This window comes from Sturnira hondurensis, unplaced genomic scaffold, assembly GCF_014824575.4.
Source record: "Sturnira hondurensis isolate 20B ecotype Veracruz unplaced genomic scaffold, ASM1482457v3 Scaffold0004136, whole genome shotgun sequence".
Taxonomy (NCBI): Eukaryota; Metazoa; Chordata; class Mammalia; order Chiroptera; family Phyllostomidae; genus Sturnira; species Sturnira hondurensis.
The window spans coordinates 4,928,113-4,942,904 of NW_028076767.1; the positions used below are offsets into that span (position 1 = coordinate 4,928,113).

Genomic DNA, 14,792 nt, shown 5'->3' on the forward strand with positions numbered 1-14,792 from the left:
ACAGAAGAAAGACCAGAGAGGCTGCAGGGTCCTTCTAGCCCTGAGTCTGAAGGCCCTTATTAGAGGAACCTCAGCTTTAGAGCTCCTGGGATCATTGACTACAGAGTTCCAACCACAGAGCAATTTCCCTAAGCAGAACCAATGATCACATGGCTCCTCAAGGCCACGAAGTACAAAGTAGCGCCCTCCGGATGGCGGTTAGAGGGTAATGGGATTGATGATGACACTCCACCTCTGTTCGCTCTTTCTCTTTCTCAAAACCAGCAGGGATGGCTCCAGGGAGGTGAAACCCAATAATCTAAGTGATTGAGACTTGGTCTTAATCTCATGGAGAGGGAGTGGTTTTTATTTCATGTTAACACATTGTTGATGTTTGTATGTAAAAGCTGGCTTCCCACATGGTCTCAAAGAATCACAAGCTTCTTGTTTATTACAGAGGAAAACAAAATTATGTTTACAAAGGAGAAATCTAGCCACCTTTAACCAAATAATAAAATTTAACGTCACTTATAATGGAATGAGATATAACAAATGTAATAAATATAAAGGGATATTTTGTGTCCCTTGGTGCGATGCAGTGAGAAGGATACAATATCACCTTCTGTTGTTACCCAAAAATGTTTTTGATCAGAATCTAATCACAAGGAAACAGACACATCTGAACTGGAGTTCATTCTGTAAAGTGACTGGCCTATCCTCTTCAATGGTCCTGGAAGAAAACTCCAAGATTGGGATGAGAATGCAGCTGGCTGACACCTTGATTTTGGCCCTGTGAGACACTGAGCAAAGAACGTAGATACACCATGTCCAGATCTATAGATGTGTGAGGTAGCAAATGGGCCTTTTTTAAAAGTCACTGTATCCACCCCCAAAAAGTCAATGTCATGAAAAAAAAGTTGAGGAAATGTTTTAGATTAAAAGATTCTAAAGAGAAGTAAGAACTAAATACAATCCATGATCCTGAGTTGAATCTTGAATTGATTGGGGGAAAGGGCACTATAAGAAACATTACTGGTATAATTAGAGCAATTTAAATAAGGAGTATGTGTTAGAAAATAGTATTACATATTAATTTTCTTGATTGTAATAATTATATTATGATTATCAGAGAGAATGTCCTTGCTCTTAATAGAAATGTGCTGCAAAGAGATAAAAAGTACAAAGTCCACAACTTACTCTCAGATGGTTCATCAATAAAATATGTATGTGTATATAGGCATAAATAAAACCTAGCTTTATTTTTATGACATTAGAGGTGAAATGATACAGGGCTCAGTGAATAAAGTATATGTGCAAACTCTGAGGCAATGGGACAGTCCCACTTTTGATCTTCTTTTTCTTAGATAAGTCCCTTTAACATTTCATATAATAAGAGCTTGGTGATGATGAACTCCTTTAACTTGACCTTATCTGAGAAGCACTTTATCTTCCCCTTCCATTCTAAATGACAGCTTTTCTGGATAGAGTAATCTTGGATGTAGGTCCTTGCTTTTCATATCTTTCCCGCCCCTTCTTGTCTGCAAGGTTTCTTTTGGGAAATCAGCTGATAGTCTTATGGGCACTCCTTTATAGGTAACTGTCTCCTTTCCTCTTGCTGCTTTTAAGATTCTCTCCTTATCAGGACTTCCGCCAAGATGGAGGCATAGGTGGAAACACTGTGCCTTCTCCCACAACCAAGTTTTAATACAACAAAGGTTTGGAGAACAAAGACACAGCCAAAGAACAGAAAATTGAATTATACGGAAGTCCGACAACAACAAACCATTCAACCGGGACAGTAAGAGGGGTGGAGCCAGCAGTGGAGCAGGGTCGGGCAGAACAGATCCCCTGACCTAGGCTCGCAGGTAGCCTGGAGCCAGTTGGGGAGTGGGGCAGACTGACCGTGGTCACACATTCACGCACAGTGAGATGGACCATGCAGGCCCCAGAGGGCAAACCCAGTGGTGAAGGGCTGACGGCAGTGGCACACTTGCATGCAGTGGGACGAAACGCGTGGGCTCTGGTGACGGTGGCAGCTGCACCACCTGTGGCGTCGGTGGCGGTGAGAGGCAGCAGACTGGACGCCATTGTTCCTCTTTGACCCCGCCCCCACATACAGCGTCACAACCCAGCGACTGAGTTGCCCCGTTCTGGTGAACACCTAGGGCTCTGATTCTGATATGTATCCGGCATGAACAGCCCAAAAGATTGCACAAGAAGAACTCAAAGTCCCAGAGCCGATAACTCTAAGTGACCGAGAAATTGCCAGCCTCTCAGACGCACAGTTCAAGACACTGTTTATCAGGATGCACACAGAACTGGTTGATTATAGTCACAAATTAGAGGAACTTATGAAGGCTAAACTAATTGAAATGAAGGGAAATGCACAGGAAACCAATAGTGATGGAAAAGAAACTGGGACTCAAATCAATGGAATGGACCAGAAGGAAGAAAAAAAATGACCAGCCAGAAAAATATGAAGAAACAAGAATTCAGAAAACTGAGGAGAGGTTTAGGAACCTCCAGGACATCTTTAAACGTTCCAACATCCAAATTATAGGGGTACCAGAAGGGTAGGAGGAACAGCCATGAGTGGAACACTTATTTGAACAAATAATCAAGGAGAACTTCCCCAGTCTGGCAAAGGAAATAGACTTCCAGGAAATCCAGGAAGCTCAGAGAGTCCCAAAGAAGTTGGGACTTCTTTGTGTTCCAAGAAGGAACACACCAAGGCACATCATAATTACATTACCCAAGATTAAAATGAAGGAGAGAATCCTAGAAGTAGCAAGAGATAAGGGGACAGTCACCTACAAAGGAGTACCCATCAGACTGTCAGCTCATTTCTCAAAAGAGACCTTACAGGCAAGAAGGGGCTGGAAAGAAATATTCCAAGTCATGAAATCCAAAGACCTACAGCCAAGATTGCTTTATCCAGCAAAACTTTCATTTAGAATGGAAGGACAGATAAAGTGCTTCTCAGATAAGGTCAAGTTCAAGGAGTTCATCATCACCAAGCCCTTATTATATAAAATGCTAAAGGGACTTATATAAGAAAAAGAAGATGAAAAATATGAACAGTGAAAGGACAGCAAACTCACAGTTATTAACAACCACACCTAAAACAAAAGCAAACCAAGAGGACAGCTGGATCAGGAGTGGAACCATAGAAATGAAGAACACATGGAGGGTTAGAAACAGGGGGGTGGGAGGAGGAGAAGGGGGAGAAGGTACAGAAAATAGCATAGACAGTAGGTAGAAAATAGATAGGGGGGAGGGTGAGAATAGTGGGGGAAATATAGGACCTAAAGAACTTGAGACACGTGGTTATAAACTAAGGGGGGGAGAAGCGTGGGGGAGGGAGTGTGCGGGTGGAGGGGAATGAAGGGGGGGAATAGAACAACTATAATGGCATAATCAATAAAATATATTTAAAAATTAATATGCTTGAATTATAAAAAAAGATTCTCTCCTTATCTTTAATCTTGGATAATATAATTTTGATGTGCCTTGGTGTGCACTTCCTTGGGTGCAACTTCTTTGGGACTCTGAGCTTCCTGGATTTCCCAGAAGTCTATTACCTTTGCCAGATTGGGGACGTTTTCATCACCTTTTAAAATACGTTTTCAATTTCTTGCTCTTCTCCTTCTGGCACCCCTATGATTTGGATGTTGGAATGTTTAAAGATGTTCTGGAGGTTCCTAAGCCTCTCCTCACTTTTTTGAATTCTTGTTTCTTCATTCTGTTCTGGTTCTATGTTTCTTTTTTCCTTCTGCTCCACACCATTGATTCGAGTCCCAGTTTCTTTCTTGTCACTGTTGGTTCCCTGTATATTTTCATTTATTTCACTTTTCATAGCCTTCATTTTTTCCTCTATTTTGTGACCACATTCAACTGATTCTGTGAGCATCCTGATCAGCAGTGTTTTGAACTGTGCATATGATAGGTTGGCTATCTCTTTGTTGCTTAGTTGTATTTTTTCTGGAGCTTTAGTCTGTTCTTTCATTTGGGCCATTTTTTAGTCTCAGTGTGCCTATTACATAGTAAGGGGTGGAGCTTTAGGTGTTTCACTAGGGTGGGGCAACTCAGGTCTCAGGGTTGTGATGCTGTATGTGGGGGAGGTGTCAGGGAAGGAACTGTGCTGCTGGCTCTGCTCTTTGCTGGCCTTCAGTCACTTCCCCAGATACCCACAATCAAACTGGGCCCTTCTGGTGCTGACTCCCAGGTGGGTGAGTTTGTGTATATTCTAGGACCCTGTGGATCTTGCCAACAAACTCTCCTGTGAGGCTGGGAATTTCTCCCGACACCACAACTCTCCCATGTTTTTTTGGTCAGAGGTTTTGAGGCTTTATTTTCCCATGCTGGGACTCTGGGTTGCTCCTCCCAGTTTATCCTCACGCAAATGTGGGACCACCCGCTCTGCCAGCCACTGCCTTGCCGTGAGTCCTCTCTGCCTGGCTGTCCATTTCCGCCTTTCCTACTGGTCTGGATGAATGTTTCTTCTTTAACTCCTTGGTTGTCGGATTTCCATACAGTTCTATTTTCTGGCGGTTCTGGTTGTTTTTTGTTTTTAAATTTGTTGTCCTTCTTTTGGTTATGTGAAAAAGCACAGTGTATCTACCTATATCTCCATCTTGACTGGAAGTCTGTGTTTTTTTTAATAAAACTTTACAGTCTTTAGGATGATTAATTCTCACTTAACACATAGAGTAAAAAAGCCCTTGCCACAATAATTAGAAGTTCTCAAAACCAAAATGTCTCATGAAGGTCCTGACCTGGGTCCGATGTTTTGTTTATGCTAAAAGGCAGTGCAGCATAAGGAGTCAGAACAACACAGATCCTGGCACCAGGAGGCCTGAGCTTCAGTCCCAGCTGGGCCACTTATAGTTGCGTGACCTCAAACAAATGACTTGTCCCTCAGGGCTCCAGTTTTCTAATCTGTGAGGTGAGGGTAGGGTTGATCTTAGGAAGAAGTGAGATACCACGTGTTAAAAATTAAGGAGAGTGCCTGGCCCAGAGGGAGAACTTCTTAAGTATTAATGCCAACCCTTGGCATCTTCTGATTGCCACTAGTCAGAGATCACCTAACGCTTGTGACACTGACATCTTGCACTTGCTCTTTGGAAAGGAGGTTCAGTTTTCTGAGAACAGGGAGCTTTTTAAATATGGCCTGTTACTTCCAACCTGTCCAACTCATACAGACACACACCCACGGGTGCAATTTTAAGTGTCCATATGATGTATTGGACGATCGGAGTGAAGATTTTTATTATTGATATTATGGACATTTTAATGAAGAAATACATATTTCTAAACAGTTTAGAAATGAAATTTTATTGCCTAAAATCATGGAATAAAGAATAGAACATGCGACTAATTTTTAATCAGTTTGGGGCTGTTTTATTTCTGCAACCAGAGAATATTAGCAGGGGATGATATAATGAGTGACTTGCAAGCTAGACACTAAGCCGGCTTTACTGCAACATGTTGGTCATGGCAGCTGCTGCCTGAACAAAAGCCATCTTCAAGTGGCCAGAGAGGAGCTCACCTCTCTCCCAGCCTCCTTTTCCATGGCTAAGGACCCTTGTGTACCTTGCCTTGCTTCCCTTTGGGGTAAGATTCCTGTGGGATGCTGGAGAGTGGGAGTAGCTACCTTCAGGTGAGAGCATGTCTCTGCTCTTGTCCACTGGTAGATGCACCGTTAACTCCCCCAGCCTTTCTAAGGATGCGTGCTCCAGGGGAGGCCTCCCCAACGGACTGGCCTCTTCTTCTGTTTCTGGTCCTGACTCAGTACATGGAGCCCCTGGGAGACAAAAAGAAAGCCAAGTTGTATAAAATGTCTGTGGTTTTTGCCAGTTTCCTCTTTTATGGGGGACCCATCTTTTCCCTGCTTGCACCATATATAGTTTGGTGTCCAGTTCCTGAATCCATGGATGGGCCTGGAGTTGAAGCCTGGCTAATGAAAACATGTTGTAGCCTTAGTCACAGTGATTGGTCCATGGTGGGCATGTAGCTCAATCAGAAGCAATTCTAGTACTTTTGCAAGATCTTGTACTTTTTGCAAGACCCTGCAGGCTGCATAGGCTCAGTATGACTATGAATGTGGCCCAACACAAAATCGTGAATTTACTTAACACATTATGAGATTGTTTTGTGATTATGTGTTGCAATGTATTTAATGTATGGCCCAAGACAACTCTTCTTTCAGTGTGGCCCAGAGACACCAAAAGATTGGATACCCCTGGTAGAGGCATAGCCTTTTGACTGGAATTCTCAGGTAGGAAGTTAGCATGGCATTGCAGGAGGCCATCTTTACCACTGCATGTGACAGCTTGCTTGAGAGGAAAGGCTGACACAACTGAGGGAGTTAGACAAATAGTGCCCAGATGACAATTTCTGAGGCCTGGATCCAACTGAGCCTGAGGTTTTCTCATCTTGCACTACCCAGTTATATTTCTTTTTTGCTTAAAACAGTTTAAGTTTCTGGAACTGTTACTGAAGGAGTTTTCACTGATGCACAAGAGCAGTAAGCACTCAGTGGGTTCACTTTCTCTGTACTTTATTCTTATTTTTCACTTGGCAGTGTGTTGGCAAGCTTAGTGTGTCTAACAGCTTTAAGAGTCTGGTTCATGATTGGCCTGGTGGTCTTCCCGATTGTCTTGCCAGGATTATCATAATAAATAATCAGGATTTAACCCAATCCTGTTAATGTGTATTCTTATATGTATTAAGTAGGTCTTTTTATTCTGATATTTTGACATCTGGGTTCTTATTGGTGAGACTGTTCCTCCCAGGGCTAGTTGATTCCTAGAGGTAGTAAAGGGCCACCTGTGAGCATGCCTTCTATATGCAAACCAACCAATCCAGAGTCCCTAACCCAAAGTGACCCTGTTTATGGAGCTCTTATACCCTCAGGCCACTATCTACCTGCCTTAAGCATCCCGAGGCCAGATACCAGACAATGAGGGATGGCCCCTATGCCCAGAACCCACCCAAACTAACCAATCCCAAACCTGCTTAGCCTGCTGACCCAACCTCACTCATTCCTTCCTGCAAAACCACAACTAAGACTCTTACCCATTCCTACTTCCCCAGCCCTTCTGCCTTCCAAGTGACCCTCACACTTCCCCATGTGGCCTTGCATAGCACAGTCTATCCCCTCCTTTCAGGAACTGTGAGAAAACTACCTTTTTATTGGCAATTGTCTCCTGATCTGTTGGCTTCACCATGCCTGAATAATAATAGAACCTACATTTAAAATGCTGTGTATTTTTTAAGGAGCCAAATAATTTTTTGAAATGTAATATCTACAGTGAAATGCATAAATCTTAAATGTAAAATTTAATGAGTTTTGAAGAATGTGCATATCCATGCAACCAACCAAGATTTAGAACATTTTCATCACCTCAGAAAGTTCTCTCATGTATCCTTCCATTGGCTGGTCATTTAAGCTCAATAGTTAGGCATTCTTCAGAGTGAGAATTCCAAACACCTTCAGAACAAAATTTTCTGAGAAATCAGTGGTAGTTTCTGCTGAGAAAGCTCGGAATTAGGAGCCCCTCGAATTTGGAGCTGCTGTTTAGAGAGTCACCTTTGGCCTCAGAATGCCCAGAGAAGTCCCAGGAGTAAGAGTGTGTCTTAGGCAAGGGTGCTACAGAATTTCTCTTTGGGACATAGGGTTAGTGGTCACTCAGATGTCTTCTCCATAAAGCCATCCTAAATTACCAGTTGGAACTGATCTTTCCCTTACTCACAGTCTCTTAGCATTTTGATGACAAGCACAAAAGCTGTGCTCTGACAAGGATCTTAGAGACCATCTGTTACATAATAACCTAATGCAAAATCAGGAAAATGGTTCGCCAAACAAAATTTTATTTATTTATTTATTTATATTAAAATGAAGATCCAAGGAGCCAAACACCCTTTATACCTTGGCCTTTATACCTTGGCTGCCAGGAAACTCCACTAAATCCAGTGCCTACTTAATGTAATAAATTCATCCCAGATGTCTGATAACATCTATTTCTTGACTTCTTTTAACCAGATTCTTTTTTTAAATGTTTCATTGATTATGCTATTACAGTTCCCCAATTTTTCCCCCTTTGCCTCCCCCCACCCAGTAACCCCCATTCCCTCTGGCAATCCCCCAACCCTTAGTTCATGTCCTGGGTCATGCATGTAAGTTCTTTGGCTTCCCAATTTCCTACACTCTTCTTAACCTCCCTGTCTATTTTGTAACTACCAATCTGTACTTCATATCCCTGCATCTTTTCCCTCATTCTCCCCCTTCCACCTCCCAAATGATGACCCTGCAAATGTTCTCCATATTTGATTCTCTTTCTGTTCTGCTTGTTTGCTTAGTTTGTTTTTTTTAGATTCAATTGTTGATAGTTGTGAATTTATTGCTATTTTAATGTTTATAGTTTTGATCTTCTTTTTCTTAATAAGTCCCTTTAACATTTCATGTAATAATGGCTTGGTGATGATGAACTCCTTTAACTTTACCTTGTCTGGGAAGTATTTTATCTACCCTTCAATTCTAAATGATAGCTTTTCTGGATAGAGTCATCTAGGTGTAGGTCCTTGCTTTTGATCACGTTGCATACTTCTTGCCAGTTTCTCCTAAACTGCAAAGTTTCTTTTGAGAAATCTGCTATCAGTTTTATGGGAATGCCTTTGTAGGTAACTACCTGCTTTTCTCTTGCTACTTTTAAGGTTCTCTATTTATCTTTAGCCTTTGGTATTTTAAAAAATATTTTATTTATTTATCTTTAGAGGGGAAGGGGAGAGGAAGAGAAACATCAATGTATGGTTGCTTCTTATGCATCCCCTGCTGGGAACTGGCCCCTGCTGGGAACTGGCCTGCAACCCAGGCATGTGCCCTGACTGGGAATCGAACCGCGATCATCTGGTTCGCAGGCCCACGCTCAATCCACTGAGCTACACCAGCCAGGGCTCTAGCCTTTGGTATTTTAATTATGATGGATCTTGGTGTGGTCCTTTTTGTGTCCATCTTTTTTTGGATGCTCAGTGGTCCTTTATGTGTCCATCTTTTTTTGGATGCTCAGTGCTTCCTGGGCTTGAATGTCTATTTCCTTCACCAAATAAGGGCAGTTTCCTTTCATTATTTTTTCAAATAAGTTTTCAGTTTCTTGCTCTTTCTCTTCTCCTTCTGGCACCCCTATGATCCAAATGTTGGTGTGTTTGAAGTTGTCCCACAAACTGCTTACTTCTTGTTTTTTTTAATTCTTTTTTCTTCTTATTCAACTGAATGTTTTTTTTCTTCCTTACATTCCAAATCATTGATTTGATTCTCAGCTTCATCCACTTCACTGTTAATTCCCTATAAATTTTTCTTTATTTTTTGTGTGTGTAAACTTCATTTCTGCCTGGGTCTTTTTTATGCTGTTGACATATCCAATGAGTTCTTTGAGCATCCTAATAACAAGTGTTTTGAACTCTGCATCTGATAGATTGCTTATCTCCATTTTGTTTCGTTCTTTTTCTGGAGTTTTGTCCCATTCTTTCTTTTAGGACATGTTTCTTTGTGTCCTCATTTTGGCAGCCTCCCTGTGTTTTTTCTATGTGTTAAGTAGAGCTGCTTTGACTCCCTGTCTTAGTAGCATGGTCTATTGTAGAAAAGCACACCTGTAAGCTGGATTAGGTGGAGTCTTAAGTAATCACCAGTCAGGGGGAGGCAACCTATGTGAACCAGGTTGATGGGGTCTCAGACATGGTGTTGCTGCTCTGTGGCCCTGTGTGGGAGAAGACTCAGAAAGGCATAATGGCTACTGCCTGGGCTCTGGAGTGTTTCCTGGGAGGAAGCTGTCTCTTGGTACTTACCCTACTGCCAGACACTTCAGTTTCTCCCTGTGTGTCAATGATGCTCTTTCAGCTGCTACCCTGGTGCTGGAGCCCAGAAGGAGTGAGTTTCTCGGGCCCTTTGAGAGGAGATGCCTGAGAATCCTGCAGTTTCTTTTGTCACCCCAACTCCCACTGGTTTTTATAACCAGAAGTTATGGGGGCTTATCTTTCTGGCACTGGAACCCTGAGCTGGGTGTTCTAGTATGGCGCTGGGATCCTTCATTCCTGAGATATCCCTCCCAATTTTTATCCACCATACATAGATGTGGGACCACCAATTCTGTGTCCCTATGTCTCTGTGTTTCTGCCCCTCCTACCCATCTGGATGAATGTGACTTTTTTAAAAAATATTTTATTTATTTATTTTCAGAAAGAGGGGAAGGGAAGGAGAAAGAGTAAGAGAGAAACATCAATGTTTGGTTGCCTATCATGTGTCCCCTACTGGGGACCTGGCCTGCAACCCAGGCATGTGCCCTGACTGGGAATCGAACTGGCGACCCTTTGCTTCACAGGCCAGTGCTCAATTCACTGAGCTACACCAGCGAGGGCAAATGTGACTTCTTTAATTCCTTGGTTGTTGGACTTCCACACAACTCAACTTTCTAATGATTCTGGGTGATAGTTGTTTTGTAATTTAGTTATAGTTTTTGCTGTGGTTCCACCAGGAGACAAGCCGTGTTTATCTACACCTCCATCTTGACTGGAAGTCCAAAATTTCTCTCTTTTTTTCTCTTACTTTCAATTTTTAGTTGGTATTATATTAATTTTTGTAAGCTGCCTGAGAATTCTTGTAGCTTTATAACATCTGCAGTGCATCAAAGTTATTTATATGTATGTCTGTCTTGCTTTCTCTTCCACAGCTTAGCAAAATGCACTGCTTACTGAAGGACTCAATAGATACTTAAAAAACCGAATGGACTATGACAGGAAGAGACCCACTACTAGATTTTACCTTTTTCCCCTTTTGAAAAACATTCTCTGAAGGGGATGACCCTGGGGAGGGTCAGCCATGATATAGGAGAGGCTGTATTAGCAGGACTCACATTTCAGTTCTCCCTGGCAGACCTGAGTTCCCTCAGGATTACCTTTCCGCAGGGGACATACCTCTTCTGTGTGCTTTCTCTCTTGAGGGGTGTTGGGTGTGGAAATGAATCTCCACTGGGAAGATGAGGAGCTCTGCTGGGGCCTCACTGGCTTTACATCGTCTCCTCAGGGTATCCAGAGCTCTGGGTGGTTCTTCTGAGATAGGAGGTAATTTCAAAGCCTTTGAGTACTGGAGAAAATATAAAAACAAAATACAACCAATTCAAACCCTGCTGCCTTCAGGGAACAAGTGGCATGGAATCTTATTTTATCTCTAGCACTAAGTACTGCTGAGTGTGGCTTCAGTACCCATAGCCGAGAAGTAAAACTAACCAATCTGGTACCAGGTATCTGACTAGGTGGGAACTCAGCTCTGCCTGTTTATCCAGCCTCTGATTCTTCTGAGAGGTATATATGTGATCAATTCAAGAGCCTTTGAGAGGAAATATTGTCTTTCTTTCTCTCATAGCTAGGGGAACTAAACCAGACTGAAATGGTATAGCTGAGATTTCTACGTATGGAGGGGGAGAAATCCCAGCATAATGTCATTATAGAAGAAAATCAAGGAGCAGAACATTGACTATGCAACCTTTTAGGTAAGAATGAGCAGAAAAGAGAAATACACATTTGTGTTTGCTTACTTTGTGCAACCTTGCTAAGCTTCGATTGCTTCCTCTGGAAAATAAGAGTACTCATTTCTCTACCTACGTCAAAAGAGGTAGGTAGATTTCCTTGAGGATTAAATGAGCCAATGATACGTAGTTACAATAGTGTTCAGAACTAGGTTTATGTCTATGATATTTCTTTGAGAGTAGACTCTCTCTCACTGGGGTTTAATTTCCCATTTCTCCATTAGTGGAATATCTATGTATCTCTACACTTCTGTAATATGAGCTAGCTAAAAAGAACCACTGTGTGTCAGAATCAGCTACAACTTTAGCCCAGTTTTTGTGTCTAACCCCCCCCCAAAAATGTGTATGTGTGTGTTTGTGTGTGTACAGAGACACTAGGTAGTACTTAGACCTCCTGTCTCCAATTATTCAAAAGTTACAGAAAAATTATCCTTTTAGTTTGCAGCTTTAAAATTGTTTTAAAAAATTCTCACCAGAGGATATATTTATTGATTTTAGAGAAAGAAAGGAGAAGAGGGAGAGAGAGAGAAAGAAAGAGATGTGAGAGAGAAACATTGACTGGCTGCCTCACGTACACGCCCTGACCAAGGATGCAACCTGCAAATTAGGTATGTGCCCCGACTGGGAATTGAACCCACAGCCCTTTGGTGTACGGGACGAAGCTCCAACCAACTGAGCTTCCTGTCAGAAGGTTTGCAGCTTTTAACGTATGAACTTGGCTCTATGAAATGTATATTTGTGCTGGGTTTCAGGGAGTTCAATTTCACAGAAGGAAAAATAAAAACCTTCCTCAACTTTTTAATATTCAAAAAGAAAAAAAAAGGATCAGAAACACACATAGGCATCCTACATGTTTAGAGTTGAATGAGGAAGGGAATTCAACCAAATACATGCAGAGTAATATTTACAATTTTGAGATAGTAAGAAAATGATTAACCAAATGCAAGCACATAGGATCTTTATGTTCCTGGAGACCTTCACTGCCCAGGTGCCAGCCGCCCACCAACTGCCCTTTTCTGAATACTGACCTTGTGCATTTTGTGTGACAAGGTTTGCATTGAGAAATCTACGTGGAAACTCAAATGATTTGTGTGAGGCATGGCTAACAAGCCAAACATTAATTTCTTTATTCTAATTAAAAATGTACAGCATTTTAATATAGTGGAACATATTGCTTTCCTGTGCTAAACCATATACATGTGTTGAGGTGCAGGACTCCTGTCTTCTGAGGCTTGTTCAGTTCTAGGCTGGCCTGGGCTGTGAGATTGGGGGCTTTCCTCAGGCCTGCAGGGGTCTGGCAGGTCATGCCTGCTGGTCCAGAGGAACCTGAGAAGACAGGTTGGGTGGTTGGAAATGTGAAAATCAGCTTAGACACAGGGAATCTGAGAAAATCCTGAACAGACTGAAAACAGCCTCCCTCATTGGCATGAGAACAACATGGAGTGCCCATGGCTCCGCCAAGGCCACTTCAGATGACACAAATGCCCACAATTAAATAACATTGCTATAGTTCCCAGTGGGACACAAGACACTTTCACCAAAACACATCATTTCCTTTTTTCCTTCCATTAGCCCTGTGAGGTTGGCATTATTATCCATGCACACAGTTGAGGTCGCTAAAGCTCAGAGGGGTGGGCGACCTGCTTAAGTTCACGCAGCTGCTTTGGGGCAGAGCATTCTGGAGCCCCTGCTGGTTCCCACTCAGCACAGGTGCCTCCAAACTACCAAAGACCCCTACAGAATTGCAAGGCAGGACCAGGCCAGAGACAGCTAAGGACATTTTTAAGGAAGATGGTGTAGATGACTTCTGAAGGTGTTGATAAACCTGCAAAATTTACCCTGCATTTTCAAAGGGGGGACAGACCCTCAATTAAGCAAAAGCATTGCTGGATTTGAGATCTCCAGCATTTTCAGTTTGAAGTGGATCAATTGCTTACAAACTCAGTTTATAGATAACCCCACCCCCTTATTAGAACAGAGGATTCTGTTTCCACTAGAGAATGCAGTAGCATCATATGCTTTATGGTAGAATTGGGGCATCTAAAATTCCTGGGACTTCACTATATTCAACACTTCGTAAATTACTACAGCTTTCTTCCAGCTCCACATGGAGAGCTGAGAAGTGAGGAAGGCCGGTTCTGTTTGAGACATCCCTTTGAATCACCTCATTCCTAAATTGAAATTAATCTTTTAAATGCATGCATGCATGGATACACACACCCACCCACACACACATACAACCTTTTCCGCCTTCAATTCCCCAGCTGTGTGCTTTTCTGCGTCAGTGGCAGATGCTACAGGAGGGAAAAGGCATCTTTCAGCAGGTGGCTCCTGTAACAAGTGGCTGCTGCTGCCTTGGTGGAGTTTCATATTCCCTGTAGAAACAGTATGGGCATGAGAACTCATTAATTGCAGGCATGAGGAGGAACAGTTGACTTTTAACTTTCATAATTGTGGGGTTAATGGAAAGAGAGGCAAAGAGAGTGCTGAGGTGCTGAGACAGCCATGGCTTTGGATGAAGCAGGTTTGGGGAGTCCTAATCTCATTATCTGGTTGGGTTCTTGCTAGCTGAGTGAGGTGATAGAGAGGATGGTAATAATAATAGTTGACATACTCACGTATTGAGTGCTAAATATGGGACAAGAATTATGCAAAGTATTCTACATGCATTAACTCAATTCCCACAGTGGACTTATGGAGGTATTATTATTATCCTCATTCTGCAGATGAAGAAACCGGGCTTCAGAAAAATTAAATAATGTATCCAAGATCAGAGCTAGAAGAGGAGGGTAATTTGAACCTAGGCAGTCTGATTATAGAATGTGTGTAGTTGAGTACTAGGCAAAGAAGAGCTTGTCAGTCTCATTCCCACCTCCACCTGAACTTTGGCTGTTACTTCCGAAGCTGAGTGGCATGAGAAAGTAACACTCAGTCTGCCTCAGTGTTCTCCAATGAACTCTGCATGGTTAGGCTTACCCAGATTAACAAACAAGACATTTGACTTCTTACCGCTGATATTTGCCTTCCTATTGGGGAAAGCGTTGCCATAGAATGTAACGTGGGATTTGTCACTCAGCAGCCAAGAATGACCAATCTGGGCATGCCCAAAGGCCCTTCTGGAGGTTTGCTGTGCTTTTTCATTGTGGCTTTCCTTTGAAATGTGCATACGATGGTGGTTGTCTATTGATGTATCCTAGGGAACGACAAATACACATTTCTGTCAATAGACTGTGC

General features: G+C 42.4%; 1 protein-coding gene across 1 annotated transcript in view; it reads right to left on the reverse strand.

Moving 5' to 3' along the window:
• The window catches only part of KIAA2012 (KIAA2012 ortholog), a 115,044-nt gene that overhangs the window by 74,145 nt on the left and 26,107 nt on the right, over window positions 1-14,792 (reverse strand). The window contains exons 3-6 of the mRNA XM_037043590.1: window positions 14,568-14,751; window positions 13,800-13,933; window positions 10,948-11,116; window positions 5,633-5,782 (exon numbers count right to left, since the gene is read on the reverse strand). Coding sequence (XP_036899485.1) covers window positions 5,633-5,782; window positions 10,948-11,116; window positions 13,800-13,933; window positions 14,568-14,751 — 637 coding nt within the window. The remainder of the gene's footprint in view (window positions 1-5,632; window positions 5,783-10,947; window positions 11,117-13,799; window positions 13,934-14,567; window positions 14,752-14,792) is intronic.